The sequence below is a fragment of the Marmota flaviventris genome, chromosome 4, assembly GCF_047511675.1.
Source record: "Marmota flaviventris isolate mMarFla1 chromosome 4, mMarFla1.hap1, whole genome shotgun sequence".
NCBI classification, from domain to species: Eukaryota; Metazoa; Chordata; class Mammalia; order Rodentia; family Sciuridae; genus Marmota; species Marmota flaviventris.
In genome coordinates this window covers 130506057-130524478 of record NC_092501.1, presented here as the reverse complement: position 1 = coordinate 130524478, position 18422 = coordinate 130506057, and the positions used below count along the sequence as shown (strand labels likewise).

The 18422-nt window shown below is 41.6% G+C and overlaps 1 protein-coding gene across 1 annotated transcript; it reads left to right on the top strand.

Moving 5' to 3' along the window:
- The first annotated feature begins 896 nt into the window (after positions 1 to 896).
- Dleu7 (deleted in lymphocytic leukemia 7) lies at positions 897 to 14321 on the top strand. Its single transcript, XM_027928743.2, has 2 exons — positions 897 to 1349; positions 14115 to 14321. Exons 1-2 carry the CDS (start codon positions 897 to 899, stop codon positions 14319 to 14321), a joined length of 660 nt encoding a protein of 219 aa, XP_027784544.1.
- Positions 14322 to 18422: the final 4101 nt, after the last annotated feature.

The window sequence follows — 18422 nt, the reverse complement described above, 5'->3', positions numbered from 1 at the left end:
TCTAATAATCTGTCAAAGCATAAAATTGCCAGTCCTTTCCCCTAAATTAAGGAAGTAGCCACATTTGGTTTAATTAAAAACAGTAACTATTTGTACAGCTGTCCCTGGGTTCACGGCTCATAAAAGGATTTAGCTTCAACCTTGCTGCCTGAGTCCTTTGGGAATCTGACACAAAACCATTGAGACTCCTCATCTGGGCAGTACCAGGCCTGGGATTTAGGAGCAGGATGCACCTGTGCGCCAGAATGCCACTTCAGCCGCCAGATTGTCGGTGTCCATGGGCAGGGAGCAAAACTAGGGGCAGGGCAGGACTTTGGGATACAAAAGTCCATCTTCTGTTTGGGGGTACAAGGGGCCTCGAAGGATATCGCAAGAAGTTCCTGAAAACGCCGCTAGGGTTGGAAGGAGGCGGGGCAGAACCAGGCACAGTCTTCCTTTTCGAGTTTTGCTGGGTCTTTTCACGTTTTGGCAACTGGGTGGGTCTTTTGCACCCCCAGCCCGGGCATAAATGGTCATTTGGCAGGCATCCTTCAAAGGAGAAGGGGGCGGGGTATCCCTGCTGATAGATGCACCAGCACAAAGCAGCACGTTTTCCCATCAAAGCCCTGGAGAGGAGGGAGAAGCAGCGCTCAGCATTTGGCTGATATTCAAGTGCACACCGAGCAGCGCTCCAGGCAGCCTTGGGTCAGAACAAGCCCTTTTGGATTTGAAGCGAATGCAGGGGCCAGAGCGGGTCACCAGCTGCCAGCGCGGGGGCGCGGCTGACCACACACGCTGAGACGCAGAGGCCCAGGAGCCGGGGTTTAGGCAATGTGACCCTGGCGACCCCAAACGCCCCCCGCCTCCCTCGCTTCTGCTCCACCTGCACGCGGAGCGCAGAGCAGCCAACGGAGGCTATGGCCAGCCCTGCGCCCTTAGTGGCCTCCATCAGCCATCAAATGGTGGCTTTGCAGACTCTGCAGCTGCTACAGCAGGAGTGGGGCTGGGGGGATGGTCCAGGCGCCCCCGGGGGGCCGTGTGACCCGGACCACGTGCCCACAGCCCCAACCCGTCGCTCAGGCTCAGTGAGAGCCAGGCCGGGGCCGGGGCGCGAGGAGGGGGCAGGGGCTGCCAGGATCCGAGGGGCCCGGGCACGGGCGAGCTCCCCCGAGGTTGAGGGGCTGCGAGGCGCTGAGGGGGGCGCGGAGCTGCTGCCCTTCCCTCGGGATCGCGGGCCCTGCACCTTGGCCCGGATGGCGATGCGCAGCGCGCTGGCTCGCGTGGTGGACTCGACCTCGGAGCTGGTCAGCGTAGAACAGACGCTGCTGGGACCTCTCCAGCAAGAGCGGTCCTTCCCTATCCACCTGAAGGTGAGTAGGGGTCCCCGCAGTCCCCTCTGGCGCGCAGGGCTGGGCTGCGCGGCCGGGAGGGTCTTCTGGAGAGATCGCGGGCGATAAGCCCAGTTGCCACTGTGGTTCATTCCTTGGGGAACAGCCTGGAGGAGAGAGGTGGCAGTTTGGGGACTGGGCAGCTGGGGCAGGACCCACCTGGGGTCCGCCTGACTGCGGACCGGGATACAGGGGTGGCCTTGCAGAAACCATCCTCCTGAGCTCCTTCCTGTCACATAAATCAGCTTCCTGCTGTAGCCTCAGGCCCTTTCCACAAGTGCAGCTTCTAGGGGTGGAGGACAGCTCCCCCCGCCCCACTCCTTCTCAACTAATAACCCTTCCTTCAGAGGCTTAAATACACTTAAGTCCCCTCTGCTTTCTATATGATGAAATCATCTACATTTAAAGTTCCTTCACACTCATGAATCACAATTATTTTTGCATCAATCCAATTCCCCACATAGCTCAGGGGCCTTACAGAGTCAACCTAAATTCTCATAAAGTGGATGAGAGCCGGGTGGGTTCCAGGTGTTGAAGCGTGAATACCAACAGGAACTCCTGCTAAGTCACCCAGCTCTTATTTGTAGGACACAGTTTCCTCTTCAGGTGCTGAGTTAGCCAGGGAACAGAGCTGAGAGGGATGGTGGGAACAGGGGGCCTGGGTTCCAGTCCTGACCTTGTCATTAACTAACCTAATTGGTTTAAGGTCACAAATTTCTTGGAGTCCCCTGGCTTTCAAGTTTTGTCTAGGAGCATGGCTGTACTCATTCCCTTGGGAATTTAGAAAGGAAGTAGGGGAGGGGTTTTGAGCATGGCTTGAAGCACTCCTCCAGAGTTGCTATTCTTGCTCTATAAGCCAAGATTTGGAAAAAGAAAATTACTATATATTAAGTTGCACTATAAGTTGTAAAAAATTTGTTTCAAATCACACACAATAAAGCATATTACATATGAAATAAATATTATTTCTCTATACCAGGGTTTCTCAGTCTCATTTGGGGATGGGTAATTTTTGTTGGGACTTTCCTCTGTAATGTAGGATATTTAGCAGTATCCCTGACCTCTGCCCAGCAATGCACCCCCACCCAAAGTTGATAAAACCAAAATGTCTCCAGACTCTGCCAAAGGAGGGTGAGGATGGGTCAGGAGGCCAAGATCACCTCCAGATCAGGAGCACTTCTACACTCACCTTAGAAAATTAAGCTGCATTTCTCCAATGCTGTCCTGCCTTAGATGCACGTTTTGGGCTTTGGTTTTATTGGTACCAAGACATTTTAAAAATCCTGTTAATTAAAAGATGACACACCACTGATTCTAAGGTACATCCAGATTTCATGGATTTTGAAGATGTGAAAAAATGTGCATTATAGACCTGATGAAATATGAAGCGGCATGTGATGTTAGGAGCATATGCAGGGCATAGATAAGTTGGCAAGAGGGGAGACTCAATGATCAGTTTCTGCTAAAGGTGATCCTGGAAGGCTTCTTAAAGGAGGCAACCTTTTTAAAAAATGAGTGTTTGCTCTCCAGATATTAAAGGGGGAAAAAAAAAAACAGCATTGAAAGGGCCTGGGATACTGGGAAGATTGCAATTAGTTCAGTATGGTAGAAGGAAGAGAGAGAGAGAGTGGGGTGAGGGAGATAGTGGGGGGAGGGAGGGAGAGAGAGAGAAGAAATGATGATGGAGAATTAAGAGGGGGCCAGTTGAAGGCCTGCATGACATGGATTGTCTTGCAAACCAAGGGTAGATAAATGACAGGAGCCTAGGTAAGTCACAGAAGGCTAGGTTTTAGTTTGAGTCAGGGCAGAGACAATTATCTGAGTTCCTGATCCAACTCAGTGGTGATGTGGTGATGGAATAAATCTTGCACCCTCTGCCCTGGAGCAGTTCCTAAACACCATTAGAGCTGAAACAATGCTATTTTAACTTAATGTAGCAGTCATTGCTATCTGGTAATCCTTTTAGCCCTTTCTAACTGACTTTTGGTCCTAAATGCTGTCCATCCTCCTCAGGCTTTCTTCCTTCAAATCTTGCCCTCTCACTTCTTTTCTGAGAAAATTGAAACCTTTGGACCCACATCTCTTCCTCTGTCTTTAAACAATTGCATATCCATTCATCTTTATTATTTTCTTCTAATAAATAAATGTTGCTTTCTCCCCGTTCCCTATGTGAATACTACTTCTTAAGTATTGGAACAAGTCTTCCACATGTCTTGCCCCCTGTTTTCCACCCTTTTTATACAGCATTCCCTGCTCTGCCATCCCCAGGATGCCTGGAGCTGAACACTATACATACTATGTTTTGTCCTATACATACAGACAGAAGATCAAGTTTAATTTGTAACTTAGGCATAGTAAGAGGTTAACAACTAATAATAAACTAGAACAATCATAACTATATTTTGTAATAAAAGCTCTGTGAATATGGTCTTTTTTTCTCAAAATACCTTATTATACTGTACTCACGTTCTTGAGATGATGTGAGGTGATATGCATGCTGCTTAGGTGAGGGGATGAGGGAGTGATTAGGCATTGTGACTGCATTGGGCTGCTGTCTGTCTAAGGGTTACTTGAACTCAAGCCCTGACATATCATGCCAGCCAATCTTAGTATGTATGGTGAGGGTCACTGGACAGAGGGGATGATTCACATTCTGGGTGGAACCAAGTGGGACAATGCAATATTTCATCACACTACTGAGAACCATACACAATTTAAATTTTATGCATTATTTCTGGAATTTTCCATGTAATATTTTTGGAACCATGGTTGATTGCAGGTAATTGAAACTAAAGAAAATATAACCTTGGATAAGGTGTGTGGGGGTGGGAGGGTGGGGAACTACTGTATTTTCTATGACCTCCTTTCTGCCAATTCTTCTCAATCCAGAAACAAGCTCCAAGCTTCCCACCTATTCATCTCCTGAGTCACAGTCCTCTTTCCTGTCCCTTGGCCAACTTTGCAGACTCTGGATGTGTTGCTGCCTCTTTCTAGAAGTGTCTAGAGTGCTTATTAGAAGTAGAGATCTTCCAACATTCCACTGCTGGAGCCTGCAGTTCACCTGCTTGGGAATGATACATTTCAGAGCTTTCAGAAGGGAGAGAGCAGGGAGTAGCCAGCGTCAAGAAATTCTGCCTGGTTTGCTGTTTGGAGAAAAAAAAGCAGAATTTCCGTTTGGCTGGTGGATTAATGATTATGCAGCACTTAGACTGAAGAATACAGCAGTCTGTCTTTCCAAGGAGCTGGTTGCAGACTTAGCTTCATTAATACTAATATTAATCCAAACAATTTGGAAGGGTGTTTTCTAAATTTTTAAATCAAGAACATGCAGATTGTTTTTCTACAACAGCAGAAGAATTATGCTTATGGAAATAACACTTGTGTCTCATTTAGAAGTGTGTGGAAACCTTTCAGACACCAGGTTGGTGGTGTTGTCACAAAGGGTAAGAGGATGACCCAGTTGAACTGAAGTCCAGGGGTCTGATACCACCAGGATCCTTCAGAGGAGACAGCAAATCATAATGAGCTAGTTCCATGATGCATTTCAAACCTACTCAGCTTCTTCCTGCCTTAGGCCCCTGGGCAATCACTTAGACTTTCTATTCCTCAATTTCTCATCTGAAAGATGGAAATAGTTGCCTCTAACCTAAAGGATCACTGAGAAAATGCACATAAAGCCTAGGTCAGTGGTTTATCATAGTAAGTCCCCATATATTTAAGTGATTATCACCATTATTATTGCTATTGAATAGGTTGACACCTCATAAATTCTAATTATGATTCTTTGAGTTCCATTCTTGATATTCATGAATCTGATCCATGTACTCTTTGTTTTCTCTTCTGGGGTTGTTGATAAAATTAGAGTGAAATGACCAAAAAAGATTTCCAGGAAGTTTCCACTGAACAGAGGTCAACCTTGGTCCCATGTCAATGACAACAATTTGGAAGGGTGTTTTCTAAATTTTTAAATTAAGAACATGCAGATTGTTTTTCTACAACAGAAGAGGAATTATGCTTTGTGTTTCATTGTTGAGTAAAACCACCCTTGGGTTAAGGAAGTGGAATTTTCAGGTGTGAAGGAAGAGATACTCATACCACAATAGTAACAAACTTTTTATAGCACTATACACTTTAATTAAAGAAGCCAGCACTTAATATTCCCTTTTACTATTTAGAAATTATCATACACATGCAGAAAACCATGAAATGAGTTTCTTCATGGCAGAGAAAAATGCTTAGCTGTCCTGGGTCTTGTTAAATTTGGTGAATGGAGTTAACCAGCTTGGCAAATACTTATTATAGGTAAAAATAAGCTCAGTGGAATTGAGAGCTTTGCTTTAAACCCTGCAGCTAGGAAGTGATGAGTTTCATCTGATTGATCCTACTATATCACAGGCTGGCTCACAGGGGCATATGAACATCATGCTGAAATAGTGTACATGAGAGTATGCAGTAAACAGGGCCACCTTTGTGCACATTGCTCACACCATGACTGACACATTATAGGATAGATGTATTAGGCAGCTCAGCTGCTGTAACAAAATACCACAGACTGATGGCTTCAATGACAGATATTTATTTTCTCACTGTTCTGGAGGTTGGAAGTCCAAGATCAAAGCGCCACAAGATTGATTTCTAGTAAGGGCTTCCTTCCTGGCATGCAGATAGCCACCTCCTCACTGACCTCATGGCTTTTCTCATTGAGTGCTTATTAGAAGTAGAGATCTTCCAACATTCCACTGTTGGTGTCTGTTCTTACAGGAAATTAAGGCCTTACCCTTATAACCTCTTTTCTTTTTTAATTACCACCCTAAAGGCTCTATCTACCACTATGGGAGATTAGGGCTTCATATATGAATTTTGGAAAGACACAATTCTGTCCATAATACCGGATGTTCTGTATACTTCTTTCTGTGATGGCCACCTAATATGGTGACATAAAGTACCCCAGAAACTCCGGAAATCATTATCAAACTACTAATGAGAATATGTTAGGCATTTGCCATCCAAAGAGAGCAAGAAGTGTGCAGGACACCAGAAGAAAGTTCATTTAGGAGTTTTTGAACTGCTGAAGTTTACCAATTCACATAGGGACCATTAGCCAAGCCAATGATGAAGTTACTCTGATTGAGTTTTGTCTGTCCCCCTTTGAGAATTAAAAGCAGTTATAGTTTCCAAGAATTCCACTCGGAAGCAAGTTGCATGGAAATTATGGCTAACACCAACTTGCACAGGCAAAAGGAGAACTTTCTTGCCACCACAGATTAAACTTGCCTGGGAGCTCACCCATTTCATTTAGCTCATTCGGTACCAATTATTCTGTTATGTTCAGTAGTCGGTGCTGGTTTCCTCATTCTATGGAGCAAGAGCAGCAGTCATAAAACTGTTGGCTTTGGCTTCCCAGTCATTGGAAATGCTAATGCTCTGTGCAAATTGCAAGTGTGGATATTGGGTTATTCAGGGGATGCCATTGGGGACAAGTGCTTTTCCACCCATTAACATTAATTAGGGAAGTCAGTTTCTGTAAATTTGGGAATTGGGTCTTCAAAAATGAGTAATGTACCATTGAAGAACATGGTTATCTTATTGGTAGCTGTAGCTGGGAAATTGCTCCTTATTTGAGGCAAAATTGTGTCTTCATGGCCCATGAGTAGTCATAGAATTTCTGTTGTCAGCTCCCACCCCCCCTCAGGATATGGTGACTGTTCTAGAAGTAGTCTATTTATAGCTTTTCAATGTCCTATAATGTGAAGGACATGAAAATCATGAAGTGAAATCTAAAATGAAAAATTGGGGAGATTTTTAGAAAGGCTCTAAGAAAAAACCACTTATGTTGCACAGCTCAGTAGAAACTGCGGGGTTTTATTTTACAGTCTTTGGATTTGCTTTGTGAGCATCCCTGAATCAAGTGTTTGTGTTCATTACAAAAGTGCTTTTCACTGGACTTTTCAACTGAAAAAGGCGTAGAACCCAAAGCAAATGCCCAAGGAACCTCAGTGACTTGTGAGCATTTACACTAAGTCCACCACAAGTAAAAATGTTTAATTTCCTGGGGACGATAGACTTTTTATGGTGACTGGCAAATACCTTGGTTCTTCATTGGGTGTTTTATTAATACTTGGTTCCATATCTATTTGAGACAGACTTTGGGGTCAGGCAACTGGTGATGAGCCTGCGCCCTGTGAATTTGTAGTTCAAAGCCAGATGTTGATGAACCAGATGAAACTGGGACAATTCCTAGTTCAGAACAGTATGTTTTTCAGAACATTTCCCTAAAACAAAGAAACCTCATTCCCATTTTACATTTCCAACCAATGTGGAGGACACCAGAGAGTCTGGGGGGTTCTGTTCCTTTGTCGGGCTCCACACTGGACTGCTGTAGTGGAGAGCAGTCTGCTGGCCAGGCACAGGTTTATTAAGGTTAGGGCCTAGAAAACGGAGGGAAAACTTCCTCTCTTCTCCCTCCCCCTCCTCTGGCTTTCCCTTTCCTTTCTTCTCCTTCCTTTCTCTTTCTTCCTCTCTTTCCCTGCCTCTCTGTAGAGGCTTTTAGTCAGGGAAAGAAATGTGGAGGAAACAAGCTTATCAGGCCATTGTAAGGGAATATAGTTCAAGATATAACTTTTTTTTTTTAAGAGGGAACTTAAAGCCAATCAGTGGCTTAGTGAGCAGGTACTGATTTATATAGTTTACAAAAATCTAGAAGCGATTCTAAAGGGGACATGGTAGGGGGAAAGAAACCTGTAGGTTGTTTAAGCATTATCTGTATTTTATAGCCTGTAAATTCATACTGGATTTTTATTTTATTTTACTTTATTACCTATTGCTGTTGCTTTCAGAAAACAAGCTTTGAAACTAACTCCTGCTGCCAGATCCCTTTCATCTTGAAGCCTTCAGTTCTGATGGGAATGTTTGTTTTAGCAAAAGGCAAAAAACAAGACTTAAGTCCCTGCCCCCATCCCCCACCTCCCAGCTTTTGGATTTTGCAGGTGCAAGGAACATACCTTAAGGTCTTTTTAATGTTCTTTTAAGTTTTTTTTTTTTCTGTTGTTCTAGGATTCCAGACTTGTGCATTCCAAATAAGCACAATGTGTAAGGCAGAAAAGCACAGTGGTGGTGGTTTTCCTAAGAGACCTTTGCATAAGAGACTTTTGCATAAGTAGGAGAGAACAGAGCAGGGGAAGGGAGCACTGGGAGGTCTCTGATTAGCGAGGGGCTTGGCTTTATGTGGAGCATAGAAGGTTCCATGCCATGAACAGCTTTCCAGTAGCCAAGCCCTCTCAAATATGCTGTGGGGAAGACGGTGGGCCAGCAGGCCAGTCCTCAGTTTGGATGCAGTCACTGCCAATTTAAGCTTTGTAATGCTCAGTCAACCTTAAGAAAAATAGAATGAAGATGGTCAAGGAAGAAACATGAAATGATTTCATTGGCAGACATTTTTGTTCCATCCCTAAATCTTGCCCATTGCCTCTACTTGCTCCCACGTAGCCCCTGCTCAGCCCCATCCACCGCACTGTAGTGTCACAGCTCCCTGACTTCTGTGCAGTGCTCTTGCCTCCCACATTGAATGGCGAGCTCTGCTCTGTGAGTCCTCACTGCACGAGGCACCCAGTTTGTGATGTGGGTGGTGCTGGGGTGCAGGGCGGAGGGGGGTTGTCAGTCTTTGGTGAAGAGCTGAGTTCTGAAGAGAGGTTAATTCCAGCTCTGTTTCTCACTTGCCTGTGCAAATTCTGGTACCTTCTGGGTGCTTGGGCTCATGGGCCAGACCAGAGTTCTTAACACCCAGGCATGACTTGTTACTCCTCTGATTGAAGGTGCCCAGGTTTGACTCTGGCATTCAAGGCTTTCTGCACACTCTTTTGTCCTGTTCTTTTCTGACTGGCCCCTCCCTCTGAGTCCCAGCCCCTTCTTACCTTCGGACTTGCTTATGTTATTTGTTCTTATTACTGGGGTATCCCTTTCCCCTGTGAGTCAGCACAGTATATCTTTTCTTTCTTTCTTCTTTCTTTCTTTCTTTCTTTCTTTCTTTCTTTCTTTGTATTGGGGATTGAACTCAGGGCACTCAACCACTAAGCCACAACCCCAGCCTTATTTTTTCTTTTTTATATATTTTATTTAGAGACAGGGTCTCACTGAGTTGCTTAGCACCTTGCTATTGCTGAGCCTGGCTTTGAACTCCAGATCCTCCTGCCTCAGCCTCCTGAGTCGCTGAGATTACAGCCGTATGGTACCTTGTCCGGCAGGCGCAACATGTATTGTAGCACCTTCCCTAGCTACTTCTCTGATGTCTGGTCCAAGCCTCCGTTCCCTTCTGCAAGAGCCAATGGTAGCAAGCTGGGAACTTCAACCATTCTCTTTGAACTTTGTGTGACATCACTACTAAACAGGTTCAATAGATTTCATTTCACCAATTATATTCTACACTTCTTCAGTGTTCTTTTTTCCTTCTCTTTTTTAACCTTTCCTTTTCTCCCTTTCCCTTCTCTCCCCCTCACTGACCTCCCAACATATCTATTCATAATCGGAGACTGAGGAAGCAAATAGAGTTTCTGTGCTCACGAGCCAATTTGACCTTCGCAGCCTCACCGTGTGACAGCTGTTATCAGTTCCATCTACAGAAGAGAAAACTGAGTTTCCCACAGATAAAACGGCATGTCTAAGGAGATAGGACCAGGGCACTAGTGACAGGTGCATGACTCATGTAAGAATGGGTTCTGTCTGTCTGCACCCCGGGTGTCTTTGTGGCTGCTCTGAGAGCTGCCCCTCTTAACTCAAATCAGTAAAAGCCCTTCTGCCATTTAGGGTGACATATTCATATTCTAGGAATTAGGATGTGGTTATCTTTGGATGGCCATTATTCTGCCTGCCGCAGGTCAGATTTCAGCTAACATTTAGAAAGAAATATTTTTAAAACAAGAGCTACAATCTGAAGCACTGCATGACAGGAGAGAGAGAGAGAGAGAGAGAGAGAGAGAGAGAGAGAGAGAGATTCAACAAGTAGAGCTATCTCCTTTAATGGATTGTCTCCTAAGCAATCTGTATCCAAATGCATTTTGGACAATAGCACATTGGGCACATTATTAGAAGGATTCACACATCAGAATGAGCTTTGTAGGAACCTGGTGTTGTGCTCAGATATCTTTCATAGGATTGGATTTTTTGTGATTTTACCATGGCCCTCATCATATTTCATTGGATATTTAGATAAGCGATCTGAGTGTCTCATTCCCCTTACTGGGTAATAAGCTCTTTGGACAGCAGGTTCCATATCCTATTGCCTTTTATTCAGTATAGTTGGTCATGCAGTAGAGGCTTGAAATACATGTGAAATAAATTTAACAAATTCACTGAGTTAAAGGGGCCTTGAGGCCATTATCCCAGTAGAACATTTGAATCATGGGAAAGAATCTCAACTCACTTTAGAAGGTAAATGTTAGCCATCAACTTGGACCACTGTAGCAATCAATATACTTCATATCCAAAGTCTAAAATTACATGAGGCTTTAGAAATTCCAAAACCAACTTTAGATTGCTCAGCCTTGTAGTTCTAATTCTGGCAAAGTTCTCAAAGTGCTGTGTAGGATATGACATCATTTCTGGGAGCATCTGGGATCTACTGAATAAAATAAAAGCTACAGGGAGGATATGTTCTGTCATTGAACAGAAAGCACTGTAAGTAAAATCATAGCCAATATCGATCATGTGAGTTTCTATTGAAAGCCCATGAATCATTTAATAGGCTGTTTGCTTAACACTGTGATTTGTGACTTCCACCTTCTGCAACAGAAGCAGCAGAGGTTGGTTAGAGGTAATGATTATTGGATTCATAGTTGGCTTTCAGACCTTCTAGAAAGGAAGAGAAGCAATCACCTGTTTTATTTTTTCCTCCCCTGGCTTAAGAGTCCCATGGAAAGTCTATTCCTATTAATTTGTTTTCTTTGACTGTTAATATATTTGAGAAAGGATTAAAAGGAAATACTATACTAGAATAGTAAAATAAAGAGACTTTGCAAAGCTCGCCAGAGATCTGACGTTTGCCCAGGGCCTCAGGGACCAGTACAGCCCAGAAGTCGAATTTTATTATGCATGTAATTTCCCCAAACGATGCCGCCTTTGATTCTTTACAGTAAACGTGAAATTGACTTCAGATTTTTGGTCCACAACGATATTTTTAAAGGCATTTTAATCTTTGTTGGGTGATGGGTGCCTTTGCAGACTGGCTAATGGGCACACGTCAGCACACATTTCAGCGGTTCCTTCTATTTTGAATTTCCCTTTGCGTGTTTTCTTTGATCTTTCCACTTTGTACTTAGAGTTGGATTAGTTCTATAAAGCAAGAAGACAGTTTCCCTTGATGTGGATTTTGGGGAAATAGTCCAGAGTGATTTTTTCCCCCTGATTTCCCCAATTTCAAGCAATATGCTTCAGCAACACAGGTTTCTCTATAAGATATGGACAGATATCTGAGCAACACATAAAGGTAGGGAAGCAAGAATGCTTTAAATTAGCCTGGGAATACTTGAGTATGGGTCTATAGCATGTTTATTCCTCTAGCCCAAGATGCTGCTTTTGTTTGCTTCATTGAAATAAGCAGACATTATTTCTTGGGGAATGTTGTCCAAAAAGCACTTTGCCAGAACCTCAGGTCCTTCTCATCCAGGTAACAGGGTTTTTCTTAGGGGCTAAAATAGTTTTTCCTATAAACAAGATCAGGAAGAACACTCTGGTCCCTCAACAGACTTCAGTCTTCCTTCCATTTTCTTTTGGATTACCTATTTTCTTTTCCTAAGCTATTGAGTTTAATTCTTAGCTTGCAGATGGCAGTGATTCTTTTTTACTTACATAAGCATTTAAGTCTACACATTTCTCTACATTCCATGAATTTTGATGCAATATTCCCATAACTGTTCAGTATAAATTATTTTTAAGTTTCAATTTTTTTCCACAAATAGATGAAGTATTCAGAAGTGGTGTTTTTAAGGCATTCCTGTTTTGAGAAAGTTAGCTATGTTATTGATTTTTCATTTACTCCCACATTATGGTTTGTATCATATAGACTGTCTGATATTTGTTGAGATATGCTTTGTGGCATGATGATATAGTCAGATTTCATAAATATCCCATGTATGCCTGAGAATCGTTATAGTTTGGATTTGGAATATCTCTCCAAGCTCATGTGTTAAAGGATGTTTGTTCTATTTTATTTAGAATTTTAGGAATTTATAAGCTGGGGGCTTTGGGAAGCAAAATATGCCTTGGTACCAGAAGTGGAAGTCTGGAGGAAGTAATTTCTCTGTGTTTAAAAGAGAATTTTTTTTTTTAAACTGGGAATTAAAACCAAGGAGTGCTCCACAGAACCACTAGCCTTTTCTTTCTTTCTTTCTTTTTTTTTTTTTTTTTTTGAGTCAGGGTCTTGTTAAGTTGCTTAGAGCCTTGCTAAGTTGCTGAGGCTGCCTTTGAATTCATGGTTCTCCTGCCTCAGCCTCCTGAGCTGCTGGGATTATAAGCATGCACCACCACACCCCGCTTAAAAAGAGATCTTTTTTTTTTTTTTAATATGACAGCAGAATGCATTACAATTCTTATTACACATATAGAGCACAATTTTTCATATCTCTTGTTGTATACACACTATATTCACAGCAATTTGTGTCTTCATACATGTACTTTGGATAGTAATGATCATCACATTCCACCATCATTAATTATCCCAGGTCCCCTCCCTTCCCCTCCAACCCCTCTGCTCTGTCTAAAGTTCGTCTATTCCTCCCATGCTCCCCCTCCCTCTCCCACTATGAATCAGCCTCCTTATATCAAAGAAAATATTCGGCATTTGATTTTTTGAGATCGGCTAACTTCACTTAGCGTTATCTTCTCAACTCCATCCATTTACCTGCAAATGCCATGATTTGATGTCCTTCAATAGATGAATGGATTAAAAAAAATGTGGCTTATATACTTCAAAGAGATTTTATAGTTAACATTTTCTCTGATGTGGAATACTTCCAGTGGACCTTTATTTGCAGTGGATTTTAGAAAGTGAACCATAGTAAAAAATCTATTGAATTACTTCCTGTTAAAAAAACGACCTGGGAACCATTCTTTCTAAAATTGCACTGGGAGTTTCTAAGGGTCCATGTCTATTAAATAACAAATTCTGTATCAGAATCATCAATACAGTGAGTCAAATAATGGGAACAGAGGCTATTTGTGTATTTGTCACAGCTTTTTTAGAAACAGAAACAATTCTAATTGGCTAACTTAAAAAATATTTAAGTAAATTTAAGTTAAAGAAAAAAAGATTTTTAAATCAAAAGGATTTATCCTTTAAAATCTTGGGGTTTCTTCTTCATCTACATTTAGGTTACCATGCTCAGGAATGGTAATTAGAGTTCTGTTTTCTTCTGGTTTGGCTTCATCCTGATTTGGATTTGGACTCTTTCCATATGGTGGCAAGATGTTTCCAACAGCTCACTTTGAGGGCTTCCCTTTCCCAATCTAGAAGATGTGGGATTTGTAGCCAATGGCTTTGGTCACCTCTCCATCCTGGTCAGTCCACATGGCCAGGGGTAATATGCTCTGAAGGACCTGGCCTCTAGAGTGATGTGTGGGGTCAGCTTTGATCAAACCACATAGGCTAAGAATGGAGGAAGGTAGTTCTCTGAGAAAAATCTGGAAGCTGGGTAAGTGAAGCACAGCACATGTTCCCATCACCTGTCTAATTTCCTGTCTGTTTGCTGTTCATTTCAGGACAGTGTTGAGTTTAGGAACATCTGCAGCCATTTGGCTCTACAAATCGAAGGACAGCAGTTTGACAGAGACTTGAACGCTGCCCACCAGTGTTTGAAGACAATAGTCAAGAAGCTGATTCAGTCACTTGCTAATCTGCCTTCAGATACCCACGTGGTGGCCTGTGCTTCTTTGAGACAGATATTAAAGAATCTCCCAGACACATGAATGTTAAAGACATCAAGATTAAAGTCACAGCGAGTGCTGCTAAAGAGAACTGGATACCTTATTTTCTTAATTCCATCAGCAGACAATGGATGTCTATAGCATGTTAGTGAAAACTTTTGAAAGCTGTAGTCACATTTTTATGTATGTTGACCTCCTATTAGCTGGCTTTTTGATTGAAATATATTTCCCTTTATGGAGCTTTGATTAGCTTATATGTGTATATATATACATTTATTAATTCATATTAAGTACTAGTTTGGATCAATTATATCTTGATCTATATTCATATCACTGTATGCAATAAGGTTTAACATGTTTTTTTAATAAGATTAAAGCTCCTAGGTTCCAAAAATTATGTTGAATAAATGGCACTTTGGATAATTTACATGTTCTAGGCACTTCATTTTATGTTATGAGAATGATCTTTAGTTGCAAGAGCACATGTGTCAGCAATTATAAGTTCCAATCCTGGCATTAATAACTTAACCACTGGGCAGGAAGAGTTGCTTCTAAACCTTGTGCTTTCATATACTGATTTGTAAATTTAAAATGATAATGAGCTATGAAGTACCAAGGCTATGTGATATGTAAATACAAAGTACAGTATTATTAAAGTCTCATGAGGAAACATCTAACTCTTCTTACAGTTTCTAGATATTCTGATTGCTGTAGGAAATTCTTGTGAAAAAAAAAAAAAGAGATGGATATACTGCCAGGTTTCCCTGAACATTTAGATGAATTTTTTTTTCTGTTCTTCTTTCTTTTTTTTTTTTTTTTATAATGATCTGCACATACCTAGGAAAAACTAAATTTCCTGTTGTTTCATGGTGATTGTATTGAGAACCAAAATAAAGTGAAATGCTGCTTCTTCCCTAAAAGTTTAATAGAAACAGCACTGGATTTAGGAGAAAAAAAATTATACAATGTATACATATAGCTTGCCTTCTATAAGTATTAGAAACTGGATCTGTGTGGGAAGAGTACTTCTCCTATCTTAAAAAAAAAGCATTAGTAGTAATCAAAGACTTTTTAAATCACGCATATTGCAATCTTAGTTGTTTCCACATGTTTTCTTCCAGAATCTGAGAATGAAAGGTAAATATATTGCTTCTCTTTCAATGTAACTGACCATATCCACAGAAGAGACTATATATAAGACTGAATTGTCAAGGGAAAATGAAAGGGTTTTTTTTTTTTTTTTTTAAATGTGTGTGTGTGTGTGTGTTGCAGGGGTAGTTTTGGGGGATAGGAAGGAAGACATTTATTTCTTGGGAAAAATCTCTGGCACTTTTTTTTCCCCCACTTCTAGGAAACATTATGCTCTTTATTTTATGACGACGTCTTTTTCCCCAGGAAAATGATCCCACTGGTCTTCTTTAAAGTTCCATCATTATGTATTGACCTTCTACCACAATCAATTAATAGGTTTCTCAATGAATAGTAAGGATTTTTTTTTTTTAATCTCACCGGAGATATATTGAACATTGTTGCTTTTCTATCAGTGTTTGTGCTTTATCTTCCCTTTGTACCATGTTTCCTACTGATGTTTAAAATCCTACTCATCCTTCAAGACTTGATTTACCTGTCACTCCTGTGTGACCCCCTCCTGGCTCATTCCAGATGGAGATGAACTCGTCCTCCTTTTAACTTGCATAGATCACATTTTGTGCTTTTGCCCTTGTGTCAAATCACATGCCATCTTAACTGCATGGCTATTGTTATATCTGCCATCAAGATCTGTTTGCTAAGGCAGGAATTCTTCTGGCCCTCTTAGGATATGGAACAACATCTGCAGTTCTAAAACTTCTTTGACTGTTCTAGAAGCTTCCTTTGTCCCTCCCCTGAATTCTGCATCTCCTCACCTCACTTTTAACGTCTGTGTATCATGTCCTGTGGTCCAATTTGTATAACGATTTTTTAAATATATGCCACTACTCATTTTCCTCTTTTTCCAAGGGCCCTGGGGCTTTCCAGTAGCCCTATTTCATTTCCTAGATCTGTGATATTCAGTATGCCGCATGTGGCTGTTAAAGCACTTCAAATGTGGCTTTTTCTGAATTGAGGTGTATAAAAGGCACACTGGCTTTTGAAAACTGTACTAAAAGAAGGCAAAGAAGCGAAACTATCTCAATATTTTAAAAACTCTGATTGTGTGTTAGAGTGATCATGTTTTATATATGTCAGATTAAATAAATTATGTTATTAAAATTAATTGTAACTGTTTCTTTTTATCTTCAATGAGACTACTAGAAAATTTAAAATTCCAGAGGTGGCTTGTTTCATCTTTCTATGACAGGGCTGTTCTAGAAAACTCACTAGACAATTCGCTGCTGTTTTTGACAGTTTACTCTCTCAGGTGGTTTCACAGCTTCTAACTTTATTTTTCTTTACCTCCTCATACTCAACTGATGCTTTTGCTTCAGGGAAAGGCATCAGTTGAGAATGAAGAAGGAAAATGAAAGCTGTCAGATTATGCTACTCATCTCACTAGCAGATCTTCCAACCCTACATTTGCACCCATATACCTACATTTGCACTTGTCTGTTTTAAGAAGGAACTGCCTTGCTCCTACCCAAAGGCACTGGCCCTGGATCTGGTCCAGTTTCACTCACTGACTTCCCTCTTGCGCTCATTCCCTTGCCCAAATTAGCAAATTTCATCTCTCCATAGGACCATTTAGTCAGCATATGTTATAGTTTGTCCAGTCCTGAAAAAAAATTACTACTAACAGCAAAACTCATTGCAGTAATTGCCCAAATTGGTTGTCTACAATTCCTTTTTTCCTGTTTCCTTTTGAACTCACTCCCAATGGATCTTGCGCCCACAATTCTATTAGGACTGCCTCACTGACAAATTCAGTGGCAAGTCTCAGTCCTCACCTTTCTCCATCCATAAGCGCCTTTCGACACGGTCGTTTGCTCTCTTCTTGGATCACTTTCTTAGTTTGGTTTCTAGATCAGCAGGCTTCATGGTTTATTTCTTCGCTGGCACACTCCACACGTCTTTGGTTCTTCCACAGCTCCCGATTTCTTGGCTTTGGAGTACTTCAGGGATCAGTTCTGGTACTCTTCTCTAATAATACTTAACTCCTTGATGATTTCAAGAACAGAGATTCTGGTGCATGTTTCTAGGCTCCCGTATCTAATCGACTATAGAATATCTATACTTGGATGTCTAAAAGCCATTTTTTAAATTTCAAAATGGAATCCTTGATCCTCAAAATCTGCTTCTCCTCATCTTCCAAATCTCAACTGACTATGACTGTTATCTTTCTAGTCACCTGGGCAAAAATCCATTAGATTCATTCCAACTCCTCCATTACTCTCTTGACTCTATTCACTCAAACAGCAAATCATATGGCTCAATCTTCAAAGTATGTCTCATTCCCACTCACATCTCCCTACTTCGATGGCCCTTACCCTAGTCGTAGGCACTATTATCTCCTACCTGGAATATTGTAGTATTGGTCCTGCCACTTCCTTGCCTTGGCCCTCTCATCTATCCACTCAACCGCCATACTAATAGAAATCAAGTTAATTACTCCTCTGATATAAGCCCACTGATGACTGAGGACTTCCCTTTTTACTAAGAATTAAACTCAAATTCAACCTTATTGACTCGTACCTACTGCACTTCTATTCTAAAACACTGGCCTCTTCTCCACCCTCACCTCTTCAAACACAGCAGCTAATCATAGGGCCTTTACATTTATTCATTTCTCTGCCTGAAAATTTTTCCTCTCATCTACTTCAAGTAGGTCTCTGCTGTAGGGCTGCCTCATTGTGAAGGTTCCCACTCACCCGCTTAAGGAAAACAGCATTCCCTGTCATGTTCTTTTCTCTCTGATTTGCTTTCTTTATTGCTCTTATAATGGTCTGAGCTTATTTATGAACGTATTTTTTATTATCATGGTTAAATGGTGGCCTCCAAAATATATGTTCATGTTCTAAAGCAGGAAACTTGTGATTATTATTTTTTTAAAATTTATTTATTTTTAGTTTTCGGCGGACACAACATCTTTGTTTGTATGTGGTGCTGAGAATCGAACCCAGGCCGCACACATGCCAGGCGAGTGTGCTACCGCTTGAGCCACATCTCCAG

What these genes read in the sequence shown, in the direction of transcription:
- Dleu7 (XM_027928743.2), top strand. Translation starts at nt 897, where the DNA reads ATGGCCAGCCCTGCGCCCTTAGTGGCCTCCATCAGCCATCAAATGGTG. An exon ending in CCTTCCCTATCCACCTGAAG is followed by an intron (nt 1,350 to 14,114) that starts GTGAGTAGGGGT and finishes TGTTCATTTCAG; the next exon opens with GACAGTGTTGAGTTTAGGAA.